Source organism: Sinocyclocheilus anshuiensis, unplaced genomic scaffold (assembly GCF_001515605.1).
Source record: "Sinocyclocheilus anshuiensis isolate Anshui unplaced genomic scaffold, SAMN03320099.WGS_v1.1 scaffold284, whole genome shotgun sequence".
Taxonomy (NCBI): domain Eukaryota; kingdom Metazoa; phylum Chordata; class Actinopteri; order Cypriniformes; family Cyprinidae; genus Sinocyclocheilus; species Sinocyclocheilus anshuiensis.
The window spans coordinates 1,211,199-1,227,288 of NW_015554266.1; the positions used below are offsets into that span (position 1 = coordinate 1,211,199).

Below are 16,090 nucleotides of genomic sequence, written 5' to 3' on the forward strand. Positions count from 1 at the left end.
CCGTTTTTTTTTTTTTTCTTCACTGTTTGTTAACACTCTGCTTGTCTATGCATTTGTGGTGGGGATTTTTCAGTGTCTCGTTCTTCAGGTTGATACATTTTTCTGCGTGTTCTATCTCCATCAGATTCCAGTCGGTTCACTCTGGATCCAAACACAGTGAATAAACACCTCTGTCTGTCTGAGAGGAACAGAGTGGTTACCTTCACCGCCGGAGTCCAGCAGTATCCTGACCATCCAGACAGATTTCATTATTATCCTCAGGTGTTGTGTAGAGAGAGTGTATGTGGACGCTGCTACTGGGAGCTCGAGTGGAGTGGGAGTGGATTTGTGTGTATATCAGTGTCTTATATATACATCAACAGGAAGGGACGGAGAAATGAGTGTGTGTTTGGATATAATGATCAGTCCTGGAGTTTGATCTGCTCTACCTCCAGATGCTCTTTTAGTCACAATGACAATCATACTGAACTCCCTGTATGCTTCAGCTGCAGTAGAATAGGAGTGTATGTGGATCACAGGTCAGGAACTCTGTCCTTCTACAGCGTCTCTGACACAATGAGCCTCATCCACAGAGTCCAGACCACATTCACTCAGCCGCTCTATCCTGGGTTTACGGTTATTAATGGGTCAGCAGTAAAACTCTGTGATCTATAGATTATAGAGAGCTGGCTGTAAATATTACTGCAATGTGAATTTGAGCTTCAAATCAGGAACAGTGAAATGAAACTTATTTACAAAACCATGCAATTACAGAAAAAAAACAGCAGTTATACAATAAGATTGTAAAATTTAAGTAAAGCTTAAAGCATTAAGAACTTAAAAATAGTTTTGAACAACATGTTTTATGAATTAAACACATTTTGTACATGGCAAAATAATTTAAATGATTACCTAACTATTACTATGGAGTGAATCAGTGACTGCTGTTCCTTGGTTGTTGCTCATATTCCAAATCTCTTATCAGGAATTGTGGTCGTTGTGTAACATGTCTTTCCACATCTTAATCTGGTGGGTTCTTTGCTTGGGAGCTTTCATTTCTGCACCTGTAAAGCGCAAATAATATACAAGTATCTATTACTAAAGGTCTAAAGCTGAATTAAATTAAATATATATTGTAGTAATGCACTTGTTGATCAACAGACTATTTACAGGACTAATTGCAATGATTGCCCAGAATGATTAATATTTAAAGTGTGTATCATCCTAATTAAAGGGATAGTTCACCCAAAAATGAAAATAATTTACTCCCCCTCATAATGTCCACACGTGACAAACGTGTTTGTTTTGATTACCAGCATTCTTCAAAGCATCTTCCTTTGAGTTCTGCAGAAAAACAAATGTCAGAGGTTTGGAAAAAAATTGATGGGGGAATGATGTAATGATGTAAATGATCATAGAATCCTCGGTCAGCTACACAATTAAAGGTGTCATATGACGTTGCAAAAAATAACATTATTTTGTGCAATTTGGTGTTTATGCGCTTTAAGGTTAAAAAAACACATTATTTTCCACATACTGTACATTATTGTTTCTCCTCTATGCCCCGCCTTTCTGAAACGTGTTGATTTTTACAAAGCTCATCGGTCTGAAAAGCGAGGTGTGCTCTGATTGGCCAGCTATCCAGTGCGTTGTGATTGGCCGAATACCTCAAGTGTGTGACGGAAATGTTACAGCCCTTACCATATTGTGATGCTGTCTCCCGGCGCGACGAGTCAAAACCAATAAAACCCATTATAAACGAGGCATTCGTTGCATCCAGTGGGGACATAATTACGGATTATAATGACTTATACTGTCTTTTTATGCGTTGCGTTGCATCGCGCCGTGTAAACATAAAACCAAGTCTGCATTTGTGATCGGAGAAACGACAAACAACAAGTGCTACTCTACACTGCCCAAAAAACCCGCTTTAAATATATAAAATATAAAAACTCTTTAAATATAAAAAACGTACTTACAAAAATGCACTCAGACCAGTTTAAGTTAAATTCTCACCTGCCAGAGACTTTCCCTCGGCCCGGCTCCATCTGCCGCACCCGGCCTGGATGCCTCACTGCCCGATTCCTGCCCGAATCAATCTGGCCAGATGCTGCAGCCGTTTTAACTTGCCAACACTGCCGCATCCGAGCCGGAATTGCTCGTATGTGTACAGCACGCCAGACGTGGCCCAGTTTCATTTCTGTATCTACTGTACTGTTCATTAATATTTCATTTAAAATTCATATCCAGCCAAAACTTTTACTTTCAGTTTAATTAAATAGATTATAATATAAATAACATTTTATGTTTAATTATGTTATATTAATGTTCCTGTGGCTCAGAGCATTGCGTTAGCAGCGCAAAAGGTTGTGGGTTCGATTCCCAGGGAACACACATACTGGTAAAAAATGTATAGCCTGAATGCACTGCAAGTCGCTTTGGATAAAAGTGTCTGCTAAATGCATAAATTATTATTAAATTGTTAAATTATTAAATAACATGACATAAATATATAAACATTACATTATTATGAATTCAATTTTAGAGTCCATTAAAGAACTCACTTGATCAAGCTGGCATGAGGACAATTTATTTAAACTTATTTACAAAACCATGCAATTACAGAAAAAAAACATCAGTTATACAATAAGTGTAGATAAAATATTTAACACATTTTGCAAAATTACCCATACATTCACTTATACTTGGATTGTAAAATTTAAGTAAAGCTTAAAACATTAAAAAATAAATAAAAATAGTTTTGAACAACATGTTAGTAAATGTTTTTGGAATTAAAATTTTGGAATTTTGTACATGGCAAAATAATTTAAATAATTACCTTACTATTACTATGGATAATTTTTTAATGGATCAGTGACTACTGTTCCTTGGTTGTTGCTCATTTTCCAAATCTCTTATCGGGAATTGTGGTCGTTGTGTAACATGTCTTTCCACATCTTAATCTGGTGGGTTCTTTGCTTGGGAGCTTTCATTTCTGCACCTGTGAAGAGCAAATAATATACAAGTATCTATTACTAAAGGTCTACCTTAATGCACCAAGCTGAATTAAATTAAATATATTCTGTAGTAATGCACATGTTGTTTGACAGACTATATACAGCACTAATTGCAGTGATTGCCCAGCATGATTAATATTTAAAGTGTGCATCATCCTAATTAAAGGGATAGTCCACCCAAAAATGAAAATCATTTACTCCCCCTCATGTTCTTCATAGTATCTTCTCTTGAGCTCTGCAGAAAAGCAAAATTCAGAGGTTTGGAAAAAAATGAGGGGGTAATGATGTAAATGTAGACAGAGTCCTGTGTAAGCTACACTTTTAAGTAAATGAGTAGAAACACACTTCACTCGTTTAAGTAAATCAGTAGAAACACTCTTCACTAGTCATCACTGTGCAGAAAAATAACAGTGAAAGCCGCAATAAATTGCTTGAAAAATACACATTCAGCAGATCCAAAACTTCCTGTTGGTCAGTTTGTCTCTTCAGTTATGATTCCCCCAGTTGTTGCAAAAAATTTCACGGTTTAATGGTCAATGCAGACATTTACTTGAACTTACTTCCTCTTTGGCTCTAACTGTTCCTTGTTAGTCCAGTCAGAGAAGTATAACAAAGATGATGCACTGTAATCGCATGAGATTCAAATGAGTTATAATTGCATAGGGGAGAATGGGTTGAGTATTTCCAATTGTTAGAAATGAGCAGACCAGTGCCCCCACCCCGGCCAACCTGACGGGGGGTGTGAGAGAAAGAGAAATGGTTAGCTAGAGCAGCTGGGGTTGCTGAGTCTTCTGGACGAATCCAGGTCTCAGTCAAGCCCAAGATGTTGAGTGTGGATTGTAAAGAAAAAGCCGAAATGAAGTCTGCTTTGTTAACAGCTGACTGACGATTCCAGAGACCCACAGAGAAAGAAAGAGGTGCGGTAGAGGATGTAGAGATAGGATGCAGGTTAGCAAGATTGCGTTGCCGTCTGCGTGTGATGTTAGAGCGTTGCAGAGAGACAACCGGAATGTTTTGGAAACACATGACAGAAGTGGAAAAGAGAGGACAGAAAAGGAGAGTGTGTACAGGGAAGATAAAAATTATACTTAAGTGCGTTGCCGGTTTCTTTGCTCGGTGAAGTCGCGCAGGTAAAGTCGCAGGTCTTTACACTCGTTGGTCTTTACACTCATTGGTCTTCACACGAGAAGGGCTGAACGCTTCCGCGTCAGCTCAGACATCACATAAATACACAGTAAATTAATCTAATTAGCACAGCCAATAGCCTATAGCAGGGCAATTCCTCAAATCGAAACTACAGTTCGCACTTAAGCACAGGAAGGGAGCAATGCAAATAACACAGGCTCCTTCTAAGCTGAGGGCAATTATTACAATTACCAGTAAGTGCAATCAAAAATACAAACTCCAACGAAAATACAAAGTAGAAATAGGTAGAAAACTAAATATTCCTTCCTAGCAGCAAGTAATAATTTGAACAACAGTCCGTCTCTTCTGTTGACTAATCGCTTCTCCCCTTCGTTAGCAATTTTGCTAACGAAAATAGTTCCAAACAAAGATCACAGCACTGTTTTGCGTCTCTGAGCAATGGACGGTGTTTACTTATTGAATGAATCAGCTTTTTGAACGAATCGGTTGAATAAATTATTCAGTGTTTCATCAGTTGAATCTCAATGACTCACTCATTAACAGTCACTTGCTGTACTTTTCGTACTTAAGTACAATAAATATCACATACTTTAAGACTTTTACTCAAGTAATATTCTAAACGGTGACTTCAACTTCTACCAAAGTCATTTTCTGGTAAGATATCTGTACTTTTACTTGAGGATGGCTTTCAGGTACTTTATACACCACTTAGCATTAGTTTATTCAAATAACACAAATGCAGATCATTCACAGAGGAAACAGGAACGCAACAGCTTACCAACATGCAAGACATCGACTGATAAAGACGGACTGAAACACTGAGCTGTATATACACAGGGAAGCTAACAAGATAACAAGGAAACTAGACACGGTAAGGGATACAATCAAGGGAACCAATGAAACAACTATAACAGGAAACAGGAAATACAACATAAAAGTCCAGACAAATGGAGAACATGTAACACAGTGTCTGGCCTTGAACTAGGATGCAGACTCTCTACCTGTGATACTCACGTTGTGAATCTCCAGGGATATTCTCCAGCGATCTCCCTTACCTGCCCAGTATAAACCTGCGTGAGAAAGTAAAGTGAAAAGGTGACAAAAAGGGAAAGTGACGTGAGGCCAAGTATGGTGACCCATACTTGGAATTAGTGCTCTGCATTTAACCCATCCAAAGTGCACACACACAGCAGTGAACACACACACAGAGCAGTGGGCAGCCATTTATGCTGCGGTGCCCGGGGAGCAGTTGGGGGTTTGGTGCCTTGCTCAAGGGCACCTCAGTCATGGTATTGAAGGTGGGAGAGAGTGCTGTACATTCCCCCCCCCCACCTACAACTCCTGCCGGTACAAGACTCGAGCCCGCAACCTTTGGGTTACGAGTCCGACTCTCTAACCTCTAATCTAACCATTAGGCCACGACTTCCCCGATAAGTCTACCGACGTTGTGAGATGATACCATCCACGTTGTGTTGTCTTCACTGCTCAGTCAACTGTGTGGAAAGTCCATCATCATCATCATCATCATCATCATCATCATCGTCCACCTTTTGATTAATGTTCACTGTTCAGTTTACTCACCTTAGACATCCTGTCTAAGTCTGGTTTATCCTGACAATAGGACGTATTTTAGTTTTGTGGTCGTGGTGGTGTACATTAATATGTTGTCATTCTGTTGTCATTTTTTTTTTCATTCAAACACCATTGTTTCAAAATATGGCTCTTTAATTACTGCCTCAATTCGGCGTGGCATGGAGGTGATCAGTTTGTGGCACTGCTGAGGTGGTATGGAAGCCCAGGTTTATTTAATACACAAGTTTCACAATTTGAGTTGAATTACTCAAATAAATGAACTTTTCCACGACATTCTAATTTATTGAGATGCACCTGTACATGGAATTTGCCCCTATGTCATGCATTAAAATCTTTCAGGTGCACACGGAGTTAATCATAAGCCATTGATTGAACCCAGATTTGACTATAAAACATTTATAGTGAGCTTTGTGAGACTGCTATGCCTGATTTAAATTGTGTTGGACTTGTTTGGTTTTGTCAACTGTAAATCTACTCTGAAACTTTGCGTAATATGCCTCTTGTTTTTGGAGATGATTTGGCTGCCATCTGCCCTGGACTGCATGCTCTTTCCCTTACGGGGTGGTTTTTATTTACCTTTCTGTTTATTTATGTATTGATAAAAGACCATCACGCTTTGTGCCTGAGTCCTTGGCCTCTCCCCACACCTGACAAAGATGTACCAGAAAGGATGCTGTCGATACTGTTTCTGTCAAATGATAAAAGGACAGATATATAATAATTAAACTTATAAAACAAATATTATAATAATAAACAGATTCAAATATTAGTAACTGTTTATAATTAAATTTTTATTCTGGATGTCTAACAAATGTTTTTATTTTGAGTAGACAGTGTGTATGTAATGTGGTGGTTCAATACTGCAGCATTGGGCTTTGGCAGCACACATGGACTGACATGTTTGCAGCGGTTTTTGTATCTTAGTGTCTGTTTTTGTAAGGTTGTTTGTGAGACGGAATGGACTTTGTTATTGCCTATGAATCTGCAGTAAAATACAATCTGAGTCATACCTTACAGACACACCTGTTTTACACACATCTCTCAAACACAGAACCAGGAAAACTGTTTCAAGCTGTTTGAAAGAAAGCAAAACTTGTTGAGCTGTTGTATTTGTCTTTTGATCTGTGTGTAAACAAATTGAAATGGCAGAAACCATTTTTTCTCAGGATCAGTTCAGCTGTGCAGTGTGTCTGGATCTCCCGAAGGATCCAGTGGCCATTCCCTGTGGACACAGTTATTGTATGAGCTGTATTACAAGCTACTGGGATCAGGAGGATCAGAAGGGAGTCTACAGCTGCCCTCAATGCAGACAGACCTTCACTCCAAGACCTGCTTTAAATAAAAACACCATGCTGACTGAAGTGGTGGAGCAACTGAAGAAGACTAAACTCCAGGCTGCTGTTCCTGCTGGACCTGAAGATGTGGAGTGTGACGTCTGTACTGTGAGAAAAAATAAAGCTGTCAAGTCCTGTCTGGTGTGTCTGAACTCTTACTGTCAAAATCACCTCCAACAACATGAGAATCTCTTTAAAGGTAAGAGACACAATCTGACAGAAGCCACTGGACGACTTCAGGAGAAAACCTGTCCAACACATAATAAATTACTGGAAATCTATTGTCATACTGACCAGCAGTGCATTTGTTATCTGTGCACAATGGATAATCACAAAAACCACAACACTGTAGCAGCTGTAGCAGAGATGACAAAGAAACAGGTATGAACTGAAAGTCTATCTATCTATCTATCTATATATCTATCTATCTATATCTATCTATCTATCTATCTATCTATCTTTTGAAAGTCATGCTTAAAGAAATGTGAAACATATTTCTTGGGTTCACTCAATGCTGCATTAGTAGCTGATGGGAACACCTTCCAGGTGTGACAATTGTCTGAAGCTCATATAGAATCATGCCAATTCACTGGTTGGCAATTCCGAGGCTGATGTGCTGCACCTAAACTTACAGTAAGTCTAAACTTACAGTCTATTAATACTCTAATGAGAGTTAGTAGATGTGTAGTTGCAAAGTTAATTATAGTCAACAGAATGTCTAAAGGGGACCATCAAAATAAAGTTTAACCATACATTCTTCCATTTTAACTGTAATGTTTATTTTGGACTTTGGGGGACACTTATAGGGCTCTCGCACTGGAGGAACCTTTTCATGTCCACACTGGACATCCTGTAACTAATGGCGGAATTCCTGTTCTTTGGCATTTTCACACTGCAGGAACTGGGAATTCATTTAGTTCTAGGAACGCCTTTTGGGGGAACTAAATTAGCTCCTACTTGAGAGTAGGGTCTAACCCAGCACAATAGGAACTACTAGTGATGTAAGTGTACTGTCTATTGATTTAAGGCTGCGCGATTAAAAGGGATAAAACCAAAATCGTGATTTGGCTTGGTGCGATTTTTTATTAAATAAATATATGCACTGCATGTTTCACAAATGCTGCCTTTCTGAAAGCACGGCGAGTTTGAGTCGCTAATAATGTGCATTTGAAAAAGCAACTTGTAATTAGAAACATTTATAAGCCTGTTGTCCAACAAAATAGAACATTTAATAACATGTTTTACTCCAAACTCACTTTATAACATCAGTCGAAACTGTAATGCTATGTCTATTAGCGTTATATTAGAAATATACCTTATTTTTATGAAAACACCCCAGCTGATTTGAAGAACATAGATAAACAATATATTGTTGCATTTGTGTGCATTGTCTTTATGGTTAATCAGTCAAAGCATTTATATCTTCCTTTCATTCAGCTCAGTGATAGGGATCCATATTAAGGATATTTTGTCCATGTTAGGGATTTCCTGAAGCGTAATAAGTTCTATTACTTTTGTGAGGCATATTTGGAGTTTCTGTGCGAGGGCACCCTCCGGTTATGAGTATGAAGGAAACATACATTACATGTGTTTATAGCGCTCCATCCTACCCACGTCACCCTATTTTGGGTAAAAATAGATAAAGTAATATTTCTCTCTAAAGAAATTTTAAGTAAATGTGATAATCCATATGTTCTTCTCCGATGACCGTGATTTCACCAAGTACAACATGTTCCTGGATCAACATCCTTGTTGAAAGCATCAAAAGATGTTGATCCAGGAACATGTCTTACTTGGCAAAATCACGGCGACCGTTGTTCTCCAGTGAACAGGAGTTTTTTTTTTGCTTGAATGACGTCACTGTCAGCTGGCTTAAGTCACTTCAGAGTTCCTACTGTTGGTGCCAATGCAACCAGCTAAATGTTCGTAAGGGAACATTTAGTTCTCTGGGAACTGTCCTTGTTTTTTTCCTATAACTAAGTAACAAAGTTCGTAGTCACGGGAAGAAGGAGGCGGGAACCGGCGAACGTTCAAAGAAAACTTTAATAAAATAAACAAACACAAAATGAAAGTAAAGCGGCAGCCCCTTGCGGACGACTGCCGCACACAAAACAAAATAAAATCCAGGCCTGGTCCTCTCTCGTCTTTCACTGTCGTAACTCCTCCTTTTATCCTTCCGGAGCTCCTCCGTGGGACTCGAGACCAGTGAGTGGTGCAGGTGTCGCTCATTATCAATTATTCCACCGGCCTCGCTCCGTTCCCACGGCTCTCGGCCCCGCCCCCACTCGTCACACTAAGTTGGGATGCGAAAGTCCCCTTAGTAAACCAAAACCCTCATCTTCAGGCTTTAACCATTAAATGCCTGACACCTCTCTCAGCTCATTTGGCAGCATGGAGACTTCTGCCAACTCTGTCTTTTTAGGTTCTTTGAACCATAGAGCAGTGTATGCTATCCAATTTTGATGCTGCCCACCTCATTTCAACGGAAGTGCTCCCCATGATGATCGGTTTCTGGGAGACTCCGATAGATTTAACAATTATGGGGTCTTCCTTTTGAACTGGCCATAGCACCTTGTTCTTACAAAGTGCAATTACACTTCTCTGGATTCATTGCAACTCCAGGGCATACTCAACCTTGGTATGTCAGCATTGAGACCTTGTTCTTGATCAACTTCAGAGGCTAGGTTCCTGTCAGGGGGAATGCATTCACATACCCCATGTGGAGGTTAGAGTGGCTTATTCTGCTTTGGGTGCAGAACAAATTTCTGCTGCTAAGGACAGTGCATATCCAAGGTCAAATCAATCTGGGAGAAGATCTTCTCTTAAGACATTGGGTTGAGGTCCAAGAAATGGAGGTTGCCTCCTCAGACCACAGGTCTGATGTGGCAGAGGTTTGGCAGGGCAGATCTGTTCATGTCATCGCCTCTGGTGTTGAATGGTCTCGAGAATGCAAGGCAGAGGGCCCATTTGTATGTCAACAAGTGTGCTTCTACAGCATTTGTGAGATTAAATGCATCTACTGACGCATTCATGTTTGTGTCTACTGCTGGTAGCACTGTTTTGGCAGTCCCACATTTGGTTCTCAGATGTGGTGTTTTTACTGGAGGAATTTCCTTGGGATGCTGTTGGCATGGCCCCAGCTATATTTAAGGTGAATGTGGTGGTGTTTGCTGCACACACCAGTTGAGTGTTTTTCTTTTGGGAGGCATTCACTTTGTTTCTCATTTCATGGATGGGATTAGATAGCTGAGACTTTGCCGTCCTGCTTGTGCTCCTTCTTGGTACTTATCTATAGTCCTAAAAGGTTTTGATGGGGGCTCCATTTAATTGAGCTTATCACTCTTAAGTTTTTTTTTTTAATGTTTTTGCCTTTATTATGATAAGAGAGTAGCTAGACAGGAAGCAGGAGAGAACGTAAGAGAGAGAGAGGGGGACATGATCAGGAAAGGTCTGTGTGATGGGACTTGAACTCGGGACGCCAAAAGTGCAGTGGTGCTATATGTCAGCACCCTGCCCACAAAGCTATTGGTGCCAAGCTACTCACTTTTAAATTGACAGAATTTCACTCTTAAGATCAGGGACTAGAGATTTTCACACCTTATTTGTGGGTCTATCCTGTATGGATTTTGCTCCCAGTCAGGTGAAAGTTTTGTGACCGAAGCTAGGTTACCTAAGGTTGGGTTGTTCTCAATTTGTAGAAATAGTCACAAATAAAGTCACATTTGGTGAAGGATGCAAGTTCTCTTTCTTATTAGGTGCTGTCAGCAAACTGTGTTGTAAACACACACAAAGACGAAGATGAGCAGTCTTTAATAAATCCACAGATAGGTTAATCCAAAGAAGGAGAAGGCTTTCAACACAGAAGTAACATGGACATAAGACTGGACAACAATGAGCAGACAGAGACCTACTTAAATACACAGACCAAACAAGGATAATTAACAAGACACACCTGAACCTAATAATGAACTCAAATCAGAAACCATGACGACAAACTCAACAGTGAAAACGGTGCAAACTGAAAACAAAACCCAAACAGTGTGAAGGTGTGCAGGCACTTGGTTTAACCTCACGTTTTGGCATTTAAGCTCACTCTGCTAGAAGTGTTGCTTCGTTTTTAGCCATTATCTAAGGGTGCAGATTTGGAGGACCTTTGTGTGGCATCAAACAGTGTCTCTCTGCACATTCTTGTCAGATTTTACAATCTGGATTTGACTCCTGGTTCCCAAGTTTTATCTGTTTGAACAGTTGTCAGTTTATATTCCTCTATCTGTCTGTGCATATGTTCAAGAGCTGATAAACTTTGTAGCATGGCACTGTGGTATAGTGTTCCTATAACGTCACCTACTGTACTGATGCAACATGGAGTGAACCTAGGAAAGATCTTGTAGCTCTGCCATACTCTTTCATTACAGCTGCTATTCCTTCATAGAAACATCTGAGGATTGATGATCCAGGTACATCCCTTTTAGGCACTGGTGATGCCATCAGCCAATGAACTGCCGTGACTATACAGGGTTCAGTCAATCATCACATGATTAGGGTGTTCCCATAGTGTCAGATACTGATGTAGCATCTCGTTCCCATTACTTCAAAACCTTCTGAGATCTGTACTCATAATCAAATTTTTTTTTCATTCTAATTCTTCATATTTGTTCAGCTTTATGGCAGTTTCACACTATCTAGGATGCAAATTATATAGTAATTTTGGTCACACTTTATTTTAAGGTCCAATTCTCGTTCCTTTAAAGGAACACTCCACTATTTTTGAAAATAGGCTCATTTTCAACTCTCCGGGTCTGGCGGTAGCACTTTTAGCTGTAGCTTAGCATAGATCATTGAATCTGATTAGACCATTAGCATCTCGCTCTAAAATGACCAAAGAGTTTCTATATTTTTCCTATTTAAAACTTGACTCTTCTGTAGTTACATTGTGTACTAAGACCGACGGAAAATGAAAAGTTGCGATTTTCTAGGCCGATATGGCTAGGAACTATACTCTCATTCCGGCGTAATAATCAAGGAACTTTTCTGCCGTACCATGGGTGCAGCAGGCGCAATGATATTACGCAGTGCCTGAAAATAGGCTAACTTCCGTCAACATAACCAACATGACCACCTGCTTACACAGGGAGCGTGCTGGGGACTATTTTCAGCTGCTGCGTAATATCATTGCGCCTACTGCACTCATGGTACGGCAGCAAAGTTCCTTGATTATTACGCTGGAATGAAAGTATAGTTCCTAGCCATATCGGCCTAGAAAACAGCAACTTTTCATTTTCCGTCGGTCTTAGAACACGATGTAACTACAGAAGAGTCAAGTTTTAAATAGGAAAAATATCGAAACTCTTCGGTCATTTTTGAGCGAGATGCTAACGGTCTAATCAGATTCAATGATCTATGCTAAGCTGCAGCTAAAAGTGCTACCGCCAGACCTGGAGATCGGCTGAATGGATTCGAAAACGGTAAAACTCAACTGTTTAACTCTAGGGGAGTTGGAAAATGAGCCTATTTTCAAAAATAGTGGAGTGTTCCTTTAACAAACCATTAACTATGAATTTTGCCTCAATAAACTCCTAATTTGCTGCTTATTAATAATTAGTAAGGTAGTTGTTAAGTTTAGGTATTGAGTAGGATTAGAGATGTAGAATATGGTCATGCAGAATATGTGCTTTATAAGTACTAATAAATATGTTAATAATAGGCATGTTAATAAGCAACTAGTTAATAGTGAGAATCAGTCCCCTACTAAGTATTACCGTCATTTCTAACACAGTTGTATGTAATATTTCTAAAGTTTACAGTTTTACTAAATTTCCATACAGATAATTTTGAAAGAGACACAGAGAAAGTTCAAGCAGAGAATCCAGCAAAGAAAGAAAGATCTTGAGGAGCTGAGAGAGGCTGTGGAGTCTCATAAGGTGAGTTTAGAGAAGAACAGAGGTTTGAGACTCTGTTTGGACTCTGTTTATGACTGTGGGTCACAGGCACCAGTAAGAGCTGATTGTTATGTGTGCCCTAAAAGTGCTCTGCAGAGAGAGCAGTGGAGGACAGTGAGAGGATCTTCATAGAGCTCATCCGTTCTATTGAGAGAATCCGCTCTGAGATGATGCAGATGATCAGAGAACGGGAAAGGGCTGCAGTGAGTCGAGCTGAAGGACTCGTGTATCAACTGGAGCAGGAGATTGATGATCTGAAGAGGAGACACGCTGAGCTTGAGCAGATTTTAAACACAAATGATCACATCCATTTTCTCAAGGTAACAGATCTGAAATAAAAGAACTGTGGTTTTAACAAGTTCACCCATACACTGCTTATAGTGAATATCACCCATACACTGCTATTATAAAGCTTGGAAGAGCCAGGTCATTTTTTATTGTAACTCCGATTGTATTTGTCTGAAATAAGAAAGTCATATACACCTATGACTTTAGGGTGAGTACATTATGGGGTCATTTTCATTTTTGGGTGAACTATCCCTTTAAAAAGCTAACGTCCTGCAGAATTTGGCCCCAAGTTTCTAGTTATCCTGAAGACCTTCATTAGCTGGTTTGAATTAGGATTGAAGCTAAACTCTGTTGGACAGTGGCCCTCCAAGAGCAGGAGTGGACACCCCTATGCTACAGACATGAATGATACATACAATCATAGTTCAGTTGAGATGTGCTATACCAGAGTCATATCGTTGTTCTTTATAAACAGAATGGATTTCTAAGACCTGGTCATAAAATAAATAGAAATGCTTGAAATTACTAGAACAGCAGTGCTAGACCTGATTAATACCAGAATGAAGCAACAATTGCAAATAAAGCACAGATATAAACAAGCAAGTAAATATGTGATTGTAGTGCAGCTGAGTGGAGGTCATGAAGGTCTTTGTTTTCTGTCTTTATCTTTTGTGTCGATCTCTTCCTGCAGAGTTTCCAGTCCCTCGCTGTATCTCCTGAATCTGGAGATGAACCCAACATCACTCTCAGCTCTCTCCTCTCTTTTGATGATGTGGGAAAGTCCCTCTATCAACTGAAAGAAAAACTGGAGGATTTCTGTCGAGAGGAGATAGAAAAGATATCTGGCAGAGGTAACACAGCAGACATACATTTACTCTCAGTCATCATAGAATGTTTAAAAAAAACAACTAATTATGTCTATTTATTTTCTTAGTAACATATGTTGAAATTATTCCCACCAATGAACCCAAGATCAGGGAGGAGTTCCTACAATGTAAGACACAATGGAAACACACACACACACACACACACACACTGGTACTTCTGGACTTTCCACTGACTTGATGGCTTTTACACTGATCAGAGTGAAGTGCAAATATTAAGATGATATATTTGTTGCACAGTATGTGATATACAGTACAGCAATTGTTACACTGCTGTAGGCCCCTAAGAGGCCCACACATTTAAACTCATTTAAATGTAATAAATGATTTTGTGTTTTATCTCTTTTAGATTACAGTAAGTTCACTCTGGATCCAAACGCAGTGAATGAACACCTCCGTCTGTCCGTCTGGAATGGAGTGTTTAATGTCCCTAACGTAGTCCAGCAGTATCCTGATCATCCAGACAGATTTGATAATTATCCTCAGGTGTTGTGTAGAGAGAGTGTGTGCGGACGCTGCTACTGGGAGCTCGAGTGGAGTGGTGATGATGGTGTGGATATATCAGTGTCATATAAGAGCGTCAGCAGGAAGGGAGGCAGAAACGAGTGTGTTTTTGGATGTAATGATCAGTCCTGGAGTTTGGACTGCTCTGCCTTACTTTACTCATTCTGGCACAATAACAGCTACACTGATCTTCCTGTACCATCCGGTCGCTGCAGAACAGGAGTGTATGTGGATCACAGTGCAGGAACTCTGTCCTTCTACAGCATCTCTGACACAATGAGCCTCATCCACAGAGTCCAGACCACATTCACTCAGCCGCTCTATCCTGGGTTTGCAGTTCACGGTGGATCAACAGTGAAACTCTGTGATCTAACGATATAGATTACAGAGAGTCTACTGTAATTTGTAATCGTACATAATGTGGTTTTAAGCCACATGATGAATCAGTAACTGAGATATTACTGCAGTCTCTTATTCACTATCAATAATACATACAGAAAGCTGAGCTCCTTGAAATATCAGATGTTAACAGAGTAAAACTATTAGAGATTAAAGACAATTCTAATTGTTGTGCTGATTAAATTATTGTGAGAGAATGGAACTACATGGCCGAGTTACTGCACACAGAGTTACAGCATACAGAGTTTAGACTGACAGAAACTACAGTACATAATATACTTGAAATGGTAAATGGTAGGCTACATTATACAACTTATATAGGCCTAACTGTTTATATTATAGGCATTTTATTTTATTTTGAAATATTCAAATGCTGCTGTCCATGGGTTTGATTTGAGATATAGCCTATGCAGTCTGTTTTAGTTGCTTTTAGTGTACATTAATGTCAGCCTAATTGAAATGTTCATTCATTCAAAAGCCATTGTTTGAAAATATGGCTCTGATTAAATTATAGATATAATGTATAATATGTATGATGTATAATACACATAATGTATAATATGGAAATTAATCATATGATATATTAAAGGTTTTGCCTCATTTTTGTCTGTAGCTTTGTTGTAGCATGGCTGAGACCGAGAGAGCAAATCTAACGTTAAGACATAATTATGTACATATAGGGAAGCTAATAAAAAGAGCATAATAAGCAATAAGTTTACAAAAACAATAACTGGGTAATTTTTGTTGTTTACTTTTTGAACTTTTAGCATCACGCTTCCTTATTTTACATATTTGAGAAAACAATCGCGTTTTTGAGAGGAATCAGAAGAGAATGGAAATATCCTGTTATGAAGGTGGGGGAAAAGGCAGCAGCATCTGATGAAGAAAAGGCAGAAATGATAGCAAAGGCACTCATTGAAATTCATAGCTCACATAATCTAACTGAGGAGGGAAAGAGAGGAAGGGAATTAACAAAATCAATTTATTCTGGAAGGCTCGAGAGGCGG

General features: G+C 39.3%; 2 protein-coding genes across 2 annotated transcripts; both read left to right on the forward strand.

Annotated features, from left to right (window-relative positions):
* Positions 1-96: 96 nt before the first annotated feature.
* On the forward strand, positions 97-772 carry LOC107671278 (stonustoxin subunit alpha-like; the record flags this gene model as incomplete). The annotated part of the gene is made up of 1 exon (XM_016464171.1): positions 97-772. A coding segment is annotated over one exon (558 nt), but the record flags the coding sequence as incomplete, so codon positions are not given.
* Positions 773-6,700: 5,928 nt separating this feature from the next.
* On the forward strand, positions 6,701-15,065 carry LOC107671297 (tripartite motif-containing protein 16-like). Its single transcript, XM_016464191.1, has 6 exons — positions 6,701-7,450; positions 12,895-12,990; positions 13,095-13,328; positions 13,988-14,147; positions 14,231-14,290; positions 14,530-15,065. The coding sequence occupies exons 1-6, from the start codon at positions 6,878-6,880 to the stop codon at positions 15,063-15,065; spliced, it is 1,659 nt and encodes a 552-aa protein (XP_016319677.1). The 5' UTR covers positions 6,701-6,877.
* Positions 15,066-16,090: the final 1,025 nt, after the last annotated feature.

Excerpts from the sequence above, each read along its gene's own strand:
- LOC107671297 (XM_016464191.1), top strand. The coding sequence starts at position 6,878 with ATGGCAGAAACCATTTTTTCTCAGGATCAGTTCAGCTGTGCAGTGTGT. Across the intron at positions 13,329-13,987 it reads ATCACATCCATTTTCTCAAG|AGTTTCCAGTCCCTCGCTGT; the intron begins GTAACAGATCTG and ends CTCTTCCTGCAG. Across the intron at positions 14,148-14,230 it reads AGAAAAGATATCTGGCAGAG|TAACATATGTTGAAATTATT; the intron begins GTAACACAGCAG and ends TTATTTTCTTAG.